This window comes from Eulemur rufifrons, chromosome 16 (genome assembly GCF_041146395.1).
Source record: "Eulemur rufifrons isolate Redbay chromosome 16, OSU_ERuf_1, whole genome shotgun sequence".
In the NCBI taxonomy this organism is placed as follows: domain Eukaryota; kingdom Metazoa; phylum Chordata; class Mammalia; order Primates; family Lemuridae; genus Eulemur; species Eulemur rufifrons.
In genome coordinates this window covers 21556647-21573180 of record NC_090998.1, presented here as the reverse complement: position 1 = coordinate 21573180, position 16534 = coordinate 21556647, and the positions used below count along the sequence as shown (strand labels likewise).

General features: G+C 35.0%; 1 protein-coding gene across 8 annotated transcripts in view; it reads left to right on the top strand.

Annotated features, from left to right (window-relative positions):
- SOX5 (SRY-box transcription factor 5) overlaps window positions 1-8552 on the top strand; it is a 1007084-nt gene extending 998532 nt beyond the window's left edge. For 6 of the 8 annotated variants that reach the window (XM_069489787.1, XM_069489790.1, XM_069489788.1 and 3 more), the window contains 2 exons: window positions 1731-1947; window positions 3534-8552. In XM_069489787.1, the coding sequence (XP_069345888.1) occupies window positions 1731-1947; window positions 3534-3837 (521 nt within the window). In that variant the 3' untranslated portion in view covers window positions 3838-8552. The remainder of the gene's footprint in view (window positions 1-1730; window positions 1948-3533) is intronic. The other 2 variants (XM_069489786.1, XM_069489784.1) reach the window with 1 other exon arrangement.
- Window positions 8553-16534: the final 7982 nt, after the last annotated feature.

Genomic DNA, 16534 nt, shown 5'->3' with positions numbered 1-16534 from the left:
TTGCTTGACCAACTGACCTAATGTTGGATGATGCTATTTAAACAGAAGTTTGAAAAAGGAATAGAAAAAGAAACTGTATTATTTGAACTGTAACCTGAGTTTCTATTATAAATAGAATAAACTCATACTCACTGTCTAGATTGGAAAACAAAAATCTGTATTTATAAATCTTTGTAACACCTATGTGGATATACCCACCTATGCAACATCTGTTACAATAGGAAAAAAGTTCTGAGGAAATTTCACTGCATGCATTAATAAATAAATATAACAGCCCACATTAAGGAATTCTCTACATGTGTAGGGAAGAACTGTTCAACAGTGAGCTATTTACATTTGAGATACGGAGTTATGGTTGAATAATGAACCCATTTGAAAGCTTCGAAGACCTTGCTTAGATGATTTTGGAAGGCAGGTAATTGCACCGGTACCAGCACATATTTGGTAGGGACCTCCTAGTTCCAGTTTTTGCTCTTTGTGCATTTAGGTCGAGTTGAGCTGATTATTTGCAGATAAACACACTTCATCTGCAAATAGATTTTTAAGTCTGTCTAAATTAAAAAACAAACAGTATTATTGCTACTTCTATTACTAGTAGACATAGCCATACTGACAGAATCAAAGCTTTAAACCACGTCTAAAATGAGAATTGCTATAAACTATTGTTAGTTAAGCTTCGGACTTATTTTTTTTTTAAATCCTAATTGAATCCACACCAAAATTAACAGTAAAAAGAAGGGGAGAAACAATTTGGGTTACCATTATTAATGTATACTGTATCATGGGAAGCAGCGTCTGTATATATTACTGAAAGTGATTTATTAAAAGAAAATTCTTACCCAATGCATACTTATTGTAATTCTGACCTCCACTAGATGATGTAAAGTAGGGGGTTCTAGGTATGTAAGGACATACATTGTAGCACACTTTAAATTCTATCAAACCTGAGTTTGAGTCACAGATCTGTAATTGAATAGTTATGTGACCTTGAATAAGTTATTTCATCTATTTGAAGCTCAGCTTTCTCATCTACGAGTATAAATACTGCCTATCTTACAGTATTGGGAAAGGTAGAGATGAAACAACATATGTAAAGTTTATAGCACAGTATCTAGCACATAGTAGTTACCTGGTCCGTGTTCATTAATATCATCATTTTAATAATAATTAAATTTGAATGAAATGAATTTACTATAATCATTCCTATAAGCTTAACATACTTAAATATTTTGGGGAAAATGAGACTATATGATACATGTTAGCAACTTTTATGGTAAGTAATGTACCCCCACATAAAAATATTCAACAAACTATTATAGTCTCAGATTCAAAATATGTGATGAATTATTGCATAACTTTTCTGTTCATGGTTGAATTACGTCATGGTCTAATGTAGAGATAACAGATGTGTCCATTAAATTATCTATGAGTCTTTAAGTGCATAATATAAAAGTTTGGCTAAACTGTTCAATCAAGCCAGAAAAAAAAATATATTACCCAGTGTTCGTATCTTTGGGTACACAGTTTCTTTGAGTACAGAACCACCAACACTTCTGTTCACGTGGGATCTCACCTTTTGAGTCAAAGCTCTCTAATCAGAAACAGGCTTGTGTCTATTTCTGGGTGGGGGCCAACATTTTTACTTTAGATTGTCTTGTTCTCAGTTATCTCACTTTATAGGACGCTTAGAAGCTGTGCAAATTGGAATCCTCACCTTCTTTTCTTTACAGGATCTCGCTGGAAAGCTATGACAAACCTAGAGAAACAGCCATACTATGAGGAGCAAGCCCGTCTCAGCAAGCAGCACCTGGAGAAGTATCCTGACTACAAGTACAAGCCCAGGCCGAAGCGCACGTGCCTCGTGGATGGCAAAAAGCTGCGCATCGGAGAATACAAGGCAATCATGCGGAACAGGAGGCAGGAAATGCGGCAATACTTCAATGTCGGGTATGGACTTTTCAGTCGCTTTTTTCACAGGGAAACCTTCCTGTTACACTTAATGGGATGTGAAACGTATCTGTTTAGTTGCAAAGCAGCATTTGGAAAAGAACCTGAACTCAGTATATTTTCAGAGGTGAAGTATTTTCACATGATCTTGAAAAAATATATCCATATAAATCTGCTGCAAGCTCCTAGCTCTAACACGAGCTTTGTTAACAACTGGTTTAAAAATAAAATACCTGCAAGTAAACAATGTTGAAGTTTGCTATTAAAAACTTAGAAGTATAACTGGTTCTGTTCCTCATTGGTTTTCATTACGTCCAGAGCTTCACCATGACACGTTTTATAACTAGCAACTTAGTTGAGGCGATACAACATGACAATGATTTTGAAAGAAAGAAACAGATATTTCTAAATGTAGAGGGATTACTGAGCTGTCAGGGCACGTGTGTGGCCTCCATGGATGGCACAAAGTAGGGATTATATTTAGGGCACAACAAGGTTGTGAATGGGAAAGTTCCGAATTAAGAATGCAGCTCTCAGGATGTGTTGCAGTGCTTCGTGTGGCCCGGCTGTTGACAATGTTGTAATATGCTACCTGTGACCACATTGCTTCTGCAGAATTCTCTCAAAAACACAGAAAAAACAGTTGCTCACATTTGAAACAGAACTTAGCAAGAGCTTCTTAGAATGATAAACATTGTTCTAAATATGGCCAGAGGATAACTTAGAAAAAAGCTTTTCAAATCTGCCCTGTCCCCTCCAGTTCCTTGAAAGAGGTTGCATGCTCTGTCCAGCGGTCTGTGATTTATATCCAAGCACACGACTCTTCTCACAGCTGAACACAAAGCCCAACACTTCTTGAGTAAACAGGAAACATATGAATGAATGAAAGCATGAATGAATATCATCTATTAATCCCTTCCTACGAGGACCATATACCTAATTTATAGGGCCAAGTGCAAAAGTGAGAAGATGGGTTCTCTTAAAAATTTATTAAGAATGTCAAGACTGACAGCACAGCTTTTAACCAACTAGGAGGCCTTAGTGCAGTTGCACAGGTTGTTCATCCCTGAGGCGGGCTCTGCTTCCTGCCACCACAGGGCTAGAACTGTGGTTTCAGAGACTAGGTGGACAGTGTAATATTGTTGAGTTCTGGTGTGTTCTGGGCAGTAAAGTTTTAGAGAGCTCTAATACTCTAGAGTTTTTCCATTAAAATGGAATTATCTTTAGATTTAATTCTAGGAAATAAGCATTATTTCTGTATGTTACAGTGAAGGAAAAGTGAACTTGAAGTTAAATACTTGGGCTCTCTGTTTCTTTCTGTGCCTCCGTTTTTCATAAAATAGAATAGCAACAAAATAGGGTTAAGAATCCAATGGGCAATACATGTAAATGTCTTGCAGTCTTTGAAGCACTATTCAGAAGCAAGATATTAGAATCAAAGTAGAATATAATTTGAAAAATGTTAGGCACTGGGGTGAAAATTATGTCTTAGAGCAGGACATTGCTGAGCAAATTAATTGTATAATAAGGTGCACGTCTAACCATTCACTCACCCATGATCTCTTCTTTGGGAATTCTCTTCACAGGCAACAAGCACAGATCCCCATCGCCACTGCTGGTGTCGTGTACCCTGGAGCCATCGCCATGGCTGGGATGCCCTCCCCTCACCTGCCCTCAGAGCACTCAAGCGTGTCTAGCAGCCCAGAGCCTGGGATGCCTGTTATTCAGAGCACTTATGGCGTAAAAGGAGAGGAGCCACATATCAAAGAAGAGATACAGGCTGAGGACATCAACGGAGAAATTTATGATGAGTACGATGAGGAAGAGGATGATCCGGATGTAGATTATGGGAGTGACAGTGAAAACCATATTGCAGGACAAGCCAACTGATAAGGGTCAAAAGATTGTTGTGACCTTAGGACTTAAAGAAGCCCTAACTGGTTCATCCTTACCAGTGGCCAAGCACATTAACTTTCTCATACACTGACTGTTACTTTAACTGTTAGTCTTAAATAGTTGGGACATCAGCTGACTAATAGACCTCAGCCTCAAAAGGCTTGGAAAGGAAAAAAAAATACAACAAGCAAACAACAATATCAACAACAAGAGATTGAAATAAGCTATGGGTAAAATAATGCCAGTAATTCAGCTGCTACATCCAAGCACTGAAGTCTTACCCGTCAACTTTTTTTTTTTTTTAATAAACTTTATGGCTGTTTGTTCTACAATGTTCTAGAAATTCTCACTCAGGTACACAGTGCCAACAAGTGGCTTGTGAATGTGTTTTGTTGTTTTGTGCTACAATTTTTAAAAAGAAATAAGTTTTGTTTTGTTTTTTGGGGTTTCTGGGTTTTTTTCCTTTTCTTTTTCCTTTCCTTTTTTTTTTTTTTTTTTATAATGCACCTGACAGAAAAAGAAAGATGAATTTCTCTTTACTTCTCTCCACCTTCTCCATCTCTATACTTTAAAGATGGAAGTCTGTGCATGGGGGGGAAGAGGGAAAAAGAGCCTGTTTTTAACTTCCTTGCTATCCACCACAAAATAAGCAATTATTTTCTTTAGTGGACTTTCTTTATCTATTGCACACCACACTACATCTTTGAGCAAGTGCCAAATTTGTACTGAAGTGTTGACCAAGTTCATTTTTTCCCTTTCCTTTTTCCTGTTCCTTCTTAAGTTAGGACAGTGTTATATCTTAGACAATCCCTTGAAAAACCTGAAATACCAGCAGCTGGTGAGATTTGACTTTTTTTTTTTTTAATGGAACTGTAGGTGCTGTTCTCAGGTGAAAAGAGAGAGAGAGAGAGACATAAGAAATTTAGAGAAAAAATATTTTCTGATCTTGGATTTTTGTGTGTATGTATGTGTGTGATTATGGTACTAATAGAAATAACGTTGGACCATTGTGAGTTAAACCCACATCTGGGGATGAAATCCCACATCCTCCTAAGTGACTGGTCTAGAAGTAATCTTGACCTTGACTTTGCACTTCAAATGACAATTTAACCAAGTATAGGGCTCAGAAATTATATTTTTAAATGTCTAATATGATTATTATTGGATGGATCAGGTGGCCCTGTGTAATAGAGGTGTGCATGTATAATATGGAAGCTACTAGCAAACCGCTCCCAGATGTCCCTTCTCCCTGGTCAATTGGTTCCACTAATGTTTGCTACTTAGTGATTTTTGGTTGTTTTTCCTGTTGATACTTCAAGCAAAATTATCATTGTTTTAAATGAATACATTTGGCCATAGTCCAGAAATATAAAATAAGCTTATTTCTTCAACATTCCATCCATTCCTGACCAGGAAATGGAACTGATGATTTTATAAGATATTTTTCATCCCTCCATGAAATGAAGTAGAGGCCTTTTGCATTTCAGAAATGTGGGCCATGTGCATTTCACACCATAAAAAGCAGGATTTGATTAAAAGTTACTGCAGCTCAACAAAATGGAGCCGGGTTGAACACAGGGATTTTTGCCACTACTCTTCCTTTGCTGTGAAACAAATCCACTGAAGTCCAATTTTGGTTCCAACAGAGTATGTGCGAAGAGCAACAACTAATGGGGATGGGACTGCTTATGTACATTTTGCCAGCCAAATGCCACGGCAGTTGTAGGGCCTGTACAAATTAATGCAAAATCATTTCAAGTCAGTTGCCATTATTTGTGTTGAGGCATCAGATAGTAAATACTCCAACCAGTATCTTGGATGTGCTATGGTTTTCACTCCAGTTGTCATTTTCCTATCTCACTCCCCCCCCCCAAACACCACCCTAAAGTTTGATTTTTACATATAAATAAAAAATTCCTTTTTTATTTTTCTCTCTCTCAAAAGACTTGCTCTGGGGTTTTGCTTGGAGGAGCTGATCATATCCTGCATGTCAGAGATTTCGTTTTGTCTGTTTTTCTGTTTGTTTTTGATGACTGTATTTTCATTTAAACTGCCTCTTTTTGCTAGTGTTGTAATAATGATGATGATAAAATAATAATAATAGTAATAATAATAATAATAATGGTCAGCTGTTCCCAGATTAGTAAGTTATGTATAATTTATTTTATTTCTCCCTTTCTATTTTATTCTGCTCTGATTTGGAAGTACAGCCAATAAGCTGTTAGATATTTAAAACAAATGTCCATCTCCAGCTCATATATATATACACACATATATATATACACATACATACACACACATACACATTCACCCACAGTTTTACTTCTCCTTCCATAAGTTTTTTCCTTTTTAAGAATTTTGGCTCCAACAATATCAGTTCTGGTGTTTAGTACAAAGGAGTGAATTAATAGGAGGTTCGTATTCAATCTTAAATAACTTATGCTCTCATCACTCATTTTAGTTATTTAATTGCCACAGTCATCTAGAGCCAATTTTTTTTTTTGTTTTTGTTTGTTTTGTTTTGTTTTTAAGCACTCTGGATAAGGAAAAAAGTAGACACTTGTTTTTATATCATTATTATGTACAATGTGAAAGCAGATTTTTTAAAAAGTTGTTCTCTGTCTTTGTTAACAAATTCCTTCTGATTTATGTGGGTTCACCTCTCACGTTTGCTGGATACTTACTTTACACCATGTTATAAAGATGCTTTGTTTTCATTTCATGACTTTGGGCTACAAGAATACTTTGTTTTAGCTCCAGGTAGATGCCGTTGAAGGCACTCATGGCTGAGACTAATTCTAACATACTTACCAGTGAATTGGCAAAACAATTCTGTTTGGTCTTTTTGTTCAATTTTTATTTTGTTGTATTTGAAGGGGAAAACAAAATTGTTAATGGTGACCTTTAACTGCTGAAATTCAGAAGTTTATTTTATTTAGTTAGGTTTCTGTCCAAGACTTAAGTTTGGATGGACTGAAACAAAATGCAAGTCCATAGCCCTGCATTATATTCTCTTGTTCTGACATTTAATTCACTGGGTGTGAAAATTTCTTTGCTCTAGTTTTCCCCAAAAGAAAACAAAAACGAAAATAATTATATGAATGTTTACAGTGCTTTGAAGTCACTTGATAAAAGGTACTGTGAATAGCAACTTACTGTGTTGACACATTGCCCTTTTGGCATTTGATTGGTTTATGATTTGGGTAAAGGATCCTAAAACTTTGTATTCTTTTTCTGTGCCCCATGATGACCAAAAAAGATAAGGTAGAGAAAGTAAGAGTAAAATCAAACTAAAGTCAATATGAACAATTTCCCTTCTCTCTTTTTTCCTACCTACCTGTTCCTTTCCCTTTATCTCTCTCTCTCTCAAATCTCTCTTTCCGTCTCTCACACACACATACTCTCTCTCTCTCTCTCTCACCCCAACATTGAGGAATAATTGTGCCAGAATTCTGGTTTTTATAGGTGTTGTAATCAGTTCCTCTAAAAGTAGTCATGTTTTAATATGAATCTAAGCATCACTGGAGAAAATAAGTTACAGTTGCTCATTTATAAGTTACCAATAATTTGATTAGTTACTATAATTGCATAAAATATAAAACTATTCTTCAGTACATTTATACTTAAATTAGTTAAGTCCATTTTTAAAGTTTATTTGGCATCTGCAGTTAAGAGTTAATCATGTATAAAATCCCTCCCAAAGAACATAATCATCATTGTTGAAACCAAATCCTCTTATAAGGAACAAATATAAAAAAGGTTTTTTGGTGAAATCATTTTATAGATTTGATTTCTGGAGTAGAATTTTACTTAATTCATTTAAAGAAAACTATCTCTAATCATTTTATGGTCTAATTTCAGCTATTTTCTTAATCCAGAAGTTGTTACTGTTCCCAGAAGAAACCTCTTATATCACACTAAAAACATCAAAAATAATTACACTTTCATTCATTCTAAAGGGTAAATTATTGAATTGTAATAAACAACTGTATATTAAAAACAGGTTTATAAAATATTTGTCTATCAAGTTAATAGTAAAATAAAAATTATGGGGTCTACAAGGAAAACTATGAAGCCCACTTAAAGTGGTTCAGATATCTCTTTGTCTTGTAGGGCATAGTGTTTGTTTAGCCAGGCTTTTACAGTATTTAATTTTAAAGTTTCTTATAACTATCAATTTCCCAGGTTGAAGATGATGTGTTGAGTTTCCTACTGATTGATTCCTGTCCTCCCCAGTGTTTCTGTCACTGGTTCACTAAAACAGTATTTATGTAGCTCCACTGGCTCTAAAGCTCTTAGTCTAACATTTTGGATTTTACAAGTAAAAATGGAAAAAAAAAAAATAGAAAAGAGACAATCAAATGCCTGGAGCTTAAAACAAAGTATGTGCAACCTACCATCTCACTTGAAATTTAATAAAATAAATAATTATGTAAATATAACATAGAGTTATAGATTTATATTTTGTTCATAACACATAGTGTAATATAAGTTGTATATTTTCATGTTTTTGGTTTTATGTTATCATTCATGCCACAATAAAAATAAAACAGGAGTTTATGTACTCTTAAAAAAAAGATGTGGGTTGCCACCAACCTGTTTTGTTTTTGTTTTTGGTTTTTGTTTATTTTGGTTTTTTTTTTTTCGTTCTCCTTTTTCAGTATTACTGCCATGCAAGGCACCAATAAAAACAGCAAATGTGTTCTTTACCTATTATACTGTGTTTCTTTTCACAATTTTTTTATGAAGGTGTAATCATTAGTTTTATTATGGAAAGAACAAAAGTATGGAAAATAATCTTGTTTTCAATATAAGTAACCCCACTTATTAAAGTTGACTTTGAACTGAGAACTAAAGGTTTAATTCTTAGATGTAGACATTCCCAGAAGTACAGTCAGAACTTGTTATAATGCATCTCACTCAGACAGATCTAGCTTCACTATAATGTCAAAAGATATTCCTTTTATATGTAATTGAGTCTAATACACTCAAAAACCCTACAGCCTGAAGCACCTTTAACGTTGTTTTTCTGGCTGGACACTATCATTGGGTTGGGGGGCGTGGGTTTTTTTTATGCTTTAGAATCGTACTTCATCCTTTTGTTTGTATAGAAAAATTTTAAAATTTCAGATCATGAAATTACTAAGAACTATACATAATTTTCACCTTGCTGGTATCTATTATAATTTTGCATAATGGATATTTCTGAATTGTTTGACATTACTGTCTGTATTCTACCTTCAACTTTTTTAGCAAATGTTAAGAACGAGAAGTCTCCTTTACTTCCAATGGCCATTTTTGCTTGTTTCTTCCACCAGAGTATGTTTTTCTTCTCTTAATATGTGTAATCGTTTCATGGAAGGGTTTTTGGTGGTTGGTTGCTTGCTTGATTGGTTTTTAAAAATAAGTATCAAGATACTGGGCCCAATAACATCTGGTTCAAATGCATATAAAGTATATATAAAAGGGCATATATTCCACTACCACTTTGCCCATTGTATCCCTTAATAGGAGTATTTTACAAAGTCTGGTCCACAGACAACCTGCATCAAAATTAACTGTTAAAAATATAGATTCCTGGGCCGGGCGCAGTGGCTCACGCCTGTAATCCTAGCACTCTGGGAGGCCGAGGCGGGTGGATCGTTTGAGCTCAGCAGTTCAAGACCAGCCTGAGCAAGAGCGAGACCCCGTCTCTACTAAAAATAGAAAGAAATGATCTGGCCAACTAAAATACATATATAGAAAAAATTAGCTGGGTATGGTGGCGCATGCCTGTAGTCCCAGCTACTCCGGAGGCTGAGGCAGTAGGATCGCTTGAGCCCAGAAGTTTGAGGTTGCTGTGAGCTAGGCTGACGCCACGGCACTCACTCTGGCCCGGGCAACAAAGCGAGACTCTGTCTCAAAAAAAAAAAAAAAAAAATAGATTCCTGGGCTCAACCACAGATGTAGTGAATCTCTGGGAATAGAAAAAAAGCTTTTGCTATTTAGCAGCTCTGAATAATTCTGTATGCTCTGATGTTCCAAAACAACCAGGAGGTGGGGATATTTTTCTCTTCCCTCAGCCTACCTTTTGTGAATGTCAAATTTTGCAGCTCTTACTGCCTACCATACTTTCTCTTTAACCTCAGGCCTCTGAAAACCTTGAAACTGGGGGTCAGTAAAGGGTCAGGTAAGGGTTTGAAACTGTAAAGAGCTCCCAATCTCTCTCTTCATACATTGTTTTTGAGGACTTTTGATCCATTAATACCACATTCTCCTGTCCTTATTTCTTTGCTTCTTGTGGTGTTCATCATGGCAAAGCAGTAAACTTCAGAGACTCCAGGCAAGTGAAACACTGAAAATATAACTGAAACTTATGAAACTACAACCCACTTAATATTTACAAAACAAATTGAAGTTCCTTGAAAGGAAAATAGCCATTGTAGGAGTTGAGAAATAAACCTTCTGTGCAGTGTTTATGATAGACCACCTATGGCTACATTGGTCACAGTTTCATCCTAAGTTTCTTCAGGAAATATAATAACATTATCAGGATATGCTAAGTATATATGTGGATGGGGAAAATCTTGTCTGTTTAGAAAAACTGGGCTCACCAAGGTGCAAAGCTCCAACCATCACCCTCTTTCTTCTACCAAATAAAGTTTACTTAGAAACATTCTTTTCTTGGCCTTTATATTTTTTAGTTTCTTATGTAGTATTTAGAACTAGCATATAACAGATTGTTTTCCTATTGCCAATGCCTTGAACAACAAAATCAATACTGGCAATAGTGAAAAGAAAACCATTCTTCCCCCCGCACCCCCCCCCCAAAAAGTCTCAATTTTGCCAATTTTAGTTGTTGGTGTTTTTAGTTGTTGGTGTTTGAGGAAGTTCACGTATGTGTTTTGAAAAAAATCAGGATACTGTCATTTTTACCAAATTTAAAAGTTCTGTAGTCATCTCTATAACTTCACATCATCATTGAAACCTCAATTATAACAGTGGAGGTGAAGGTAAGCATGAGTTAGTTCAATATCTGATTTAAAGAATGTTTATGAAAAAAATCCAATCTATTTTCTTGAGTTTCTAAAGCAATCTAATAGCTAGCTGAGAAGACCTGTTTTATAAGTAAGCATTGTAATTAGTATGTAAAGTGTATGCAATAGTATTGCTAAAAAGTTCTCTAAAATAGTTATGTTTTCTTAAGCAGGTTAAACATCTGTCCTACAATTTTAGTTATTCTACCAATTTGCTTAGCAAACTATTTTTACCACAAAGAATGAACTAGTTCAGCTCTGCTCATAGTATATCATCATTTTTCAATTAGTCAAGACCAGATACATGAGATTTTACTTCCTTCTTGCCAGTCTCTAAAGATCCAAATGATTATGGTATGGAATGGTACTTTGTTGCTATTCAAGATAAAACCAAGAGGATAAAAGTTGTGTTATCATTGATGTCTCTACCGATTCAATTTAAAAAGGAAAAACAAAAAAAAACTACAAGAATAATTGTAGGAATTAAGTAGGTCTAAGTAAACACCACTATTTTGTACATTGCTTGTTCAATTTATTATTAAATTTCACAATCTGGAAAGCAATCCTAATTACACATAAACTGTAAAATATATTTGAAATAAAGTCTTTTGTTTATAAAAATCACTGTTGTGATAACTTTTTTATAAATTTATGTGGTCCTAGTAGAAAGTAGGGGACCCATAGAATATATTTAGATAATTATTTACACTGAAGACTGACTTTATTCAACTTGCTCCAACATTGGCCCTCAGTAAGCATTTATTTTGCATTGTATTTCAAACCTACAATTGACTAGAGCTCAAATTTACAAATTGTGGTTTCATGAACTTAAGTTTCTTAAGGACTGCACCCATTACTAGCAGACCCCAAATAATTACATCAATTTGTTCTTTTTATTTGGAAATGGTCCTTCAAACAACATTGTCTTCTACTGGGTTAACATACATGAGTGGAATTAATGATGGGGTTTTCTATGGACAGGTCTTTGTTAACCTCTAGAAAATGGATTGAAATCACTGGTGGTATGGGATTTGGAAACAAGTGCTAACTAAAGATTTTGAAGTGAAAATTTAATTGTCCTCATTAAAGAATTATCAATTTTCTCCTAATGCCACTGGTTCCACAGATCTGCAAGCTTTGATACTACAGCGTGTTATGTTACCTATATCTTAAACTCTTGCTTATTAAATCCTCTACTGGAGATTTGTCTTCATCTCCTATTTTAAACACACAAAGGCTGAATTTGTACCATGGAAAGGTATTTAGACATTTTTAGAAATAAAAACTGCAAGTCAGGGAAAACAAACAGTAAGAAAAAAGAATCTTAGGAGATTGTGTGGTTTGTCCTTCTTTTGTCTTAGGGATTCAATATCTGGCAAATATTAAATGAATGATGCTAACCTGTTCCATCTGGCAATAAAAAGCCAAACTCTTGCCAAAGTTGATGAGTCACCAGCACTTTAGGTCATCGTATTAGCTTTATGTCAATTCATAGGCTCTTTCACCCATTTTCAAAATTTGATGTGACTTACAATAAATACACAAGTATGATAATTCCAGCATAATTAACATGTAGCAAATAAAGAGACAAAAGGTAAAGTGTAAGAAATAAAGGGAAAAGGAATCAAACACCCACACACTAGACAAACATATGGACGTGTGTATATGTACATGTGTATATATACATACATGCACACGCATGTATGTGTGTGTATTTACACATATGCACATTTGTGTATATATGTCCTAAGAAGGACAACTCAGATCACTTAACAAAAAACAGCTCTTATTTTCATAGCAGTAGGGCAAAGAAGAAACGTTAGGAATCAAAGAATTCTCATTCCTTAACTGAAAGAAGCATGCTAATTCATCACAAGAAATAAACCTTTCATTGCCCTAAATTTTCAGATGGATTTCACACTTAAGAGATAAGAAATAATGCAAAGACTTACTTTTTTGGTAAACAGATATGCAAAAACTTTAGATGTGTTTTATGTGTGCTTACTCTATCAGTCCTTCAGAAAGACAGTTTGCTGGAGATCACACAGAGATGCTATATATGTGAATATATAACTAGATATATGGATTAAACTACAATTTATGATGATAAAACTGGAAGACTTGTGTTCGTAATGAATGTTTATCATGTTCCATAGACTAGCTTTTTCAATTATCAGATGTTTCAGATTGACTTTTAATTATACTATGTTCAATATTATAATAGATCTGTACAAGATATAAAACATCACTTCTTCCCTGAAAGTTTGTAATTTGCAAGGAAATAAGATCAACACCCATTAAGCAACAAAACAATGTAAGAATATGATTAATGAACCAGAAACTGTGATACAGGATTTCAAATGAAAACGAGAATCATTTTAATATTTACTGAGACTTCTGCTTTCAGATAGTGTGTAGTAGGTGGTGAATGGAAAACCTCCCACTGGAACTAAAAAAACAAAAAATAAAACTGGAAAATTACAAAAATTGTATTTTAAAGGCATTGGAAAGCTTTGGAATAAATGAAGGATAGATGAACTACAATTCCAGAAAAGCAAGAATCCATCCAAGGTGAAGTTGATGATTGCTAGCCATTTGTACTTAGTGAAGGCATAAGCAAATTCTGGGTGTTGCTATAAAAGGCTTGGCAACTGCTGGGGGAAAGAAAACCAGCAAAGCAGTTGTGTGGCTCTAAAGTGACAAATTTGAAACTTGAGGACTTCAAATGCAAGACTGGTTCTACTAATGACATATTTGATGAGTTTTAGGGCTTTGTGGGATGCTGAAGATTTATGGCAAAGCCTCTAAAAGAAAGATTGAAATCTCCTGCTGTTATTTAGTGCTTAGAAAACAAAGACAAACCAAAGATATAGGACCTGCCTCAAGCACGCAGCTAGTCTCCCTCTAGATATTTGTCAGATTTAATCTTCAAGGAGTGCAATACTAGAGAGCTGGGCTGGGACCATTGGAAGAGCAGACCTGAATTCCCTGTAGTTTTTCATGGCTAAGGAGACAAATACTCACTATACTCATATGCAAAAGCTTGGGAAATCATGCCCTGAAACAAAATAGAAGTAGCCTAAGTATTACAAAAGTGCCGGTCAGCTTAAACACAGCTAAATCCTTGATAAAATTAAAATGATCAGCCCCTCAGCCAATTCTTGATGACAAAAATGTGTAGTGAAAAACTCCACTCTGATGGAAAATTAAATCATATGGGTTCTTTGTAGTTCTTTTACAGAAAACTATTTAGGAACAATTTTAAAAAATTTAAGTATCTTTTTTTTAATTTTTTTATTTCTGGAAATTATGGGGGTACAAACATTTTGGTTGCATGTTGTGACTTTGCCATATCCCAGCCATGATTTGAGATGTGCCCTCCCCCCCCCAACGCTCACTGCATCTATTAGTTATGAGTTTATAAATATTTTAAAAGACAAAAAATAAAGGAGACTGATAATCAAGGGGAAAACAAGGAGTATAAGTGGACCTACAAATGACAGTGATATTGACATCAGCAAACATAGACTTTAACATAACCATACCTGATATATTCAAATAAATAAATGAAAAATAGCCAAAATAGATAAAAGGTGAAGTCTACAAATAATAATCAAATTGACACAGAAAGCACAGAATTGGTGAAAAGTAAAACAGTTTCATTAAAAAATATACAGATTTATCAAAAGAAGTATTTAAAGAGATCATTGCTGAGAATTTTTTAAAATTGATAAAAGATATCCCAGAAATTCAAGAAATTCAAGTAATCCAAACAGTATAAACAAACAAAAAAATCCCACGTATATAAACAGCATAGTGAAAAGCATTGAAAACCAAAGACAAGCTGGGCGTGATGGTGCACACCTATATTCCCAGCTACTTGGGAGGCTGAGGTGAGAGGATTGCTTGAGCCCAGAGGTTCAAGAATATCCTGGGCAACATAGTCAGATCTTGTCTCATTAATAAGGGAGAAGAAACAAAAGCAAAAAGAAAGATAAATTTTTTAAAGCAGCCATAGGAAAATCATTATCTTCAAAAAGGTGACAATGAGTTTGACAGCTGACTTCTCAATAAAAACAATTGAATCTGTAAACAATGAGATCACATTTTTCTAATGCTGCAAGAAAACTTGTCTAACTAGAGTTCTAAATCTGACAAAAACTTCCTACCACAATGAAGGTGAAATAAAGATATGTTCAGACAAACAAAAGCTTGGAGTATTCATCACCAGCAGATCCGACTACAAGAAATATCAAAAGGATTTCTTTAAGCTGAAGGGGATGATTCTATATGAAAAAATTGAACTGAATATATAAATAAAAGTATTGGAAATGGTAAAATATGTGTGTCATTATAAATAAGTTGGATCTGTAACACTGCCTTGTCAAATTTTAAATAAATGGAGAAGTAAATACATGACAATACTGGAAAGAGGTAAAGGATAAATGGATTTAAAAGAATTCTAAATTTTTACCAGTATCAGGAAATCAATGATACATACTGTGAAAAAAGAATGTCTAACTGCCTGTGGAATATACACCAAAATTGACAAGGTATTGCACCATAAAGAAATCATTCATGGAATTGAACTACAAATAAACTAATATGGACTAGAAAAATTTCTATATGTGGAAATGAAATAATAAATCAATAAGAAATAAAAACAGAGATTAGAAAATTTGACTAAACTATAATGAATTTAAGACCTAATGCCAGACACTATGACTCACACCTGCAGTTCCAGCAACCAGAGAGGCTGAGGTGGGAAGATCGCTTGAGGCCAGGAGTTTGAGACCAAACTGGGCAACATAGCCAGACCCTGTCTCTACAAAAAATGAAAAAAAAAAATAAAATCAGCCAGGCATGGTGGTGCATATCTATAATTCCAGCTACTCAGGAGGCTGAGGTGGGAGGATCACTTGAGCCCAGGAGTTTGAGGTTGCATTGAGCTATGATTGTGCCACTTCACTCCAGCCTGGAGGACAGAGCAAGACCCTGTCTCTGAAAAAAATTACCAAAACAAAACCAACAAAAATACTATATCACTTATAGTATCTTTTTTTAAACACTCTATGCAGAGCAAAAGTAGTATTTTATTAATATTAATATGCATGTGTGTGTGTATATATGCATTTATTATTATTACTATTACTAACTTTTTTGAGCTGCTTCTAAATTCTGAGAACTAGGCTGAACCTACTATACTAGTTGGCTCAGGTTGCTATAACAAAACACCACACAATGGAGGGCTCAATCAACAGAAATTCATTTTCAAAGTTCTGGAGGCTATACATCCATGGTCAGAGTGTCAACAAGTTTGGTTTCTGGTGAAGGCTCTCTTCTTGGCTTGCAGATAGTCACCTTCTCACTGTGTCCTTACATGGTCTTTCCTTGGTGCATGTGAAAAGAGAGAGAGCTCTCTGTGTCTCCCCTACCTTTTATAAGGCCACCAATCCCATTGGATTAGGGCACCTACCCTTTTGATATCATTTACCCCTAATTACTTCCCAAAGGTCCTATCTCCAAATATAGTCACAGTGGAGGTTAGGGCTTAGACATATGGATTTGGCAGCAGGGGCCGGGGGCTGGGGGGGGGGGGAGACACAATTCAGTTCACAATGCTGTTGTGTGCATTATGTAATTTAATCCTCTTTAATTAATGAGGAAAGTGCTAA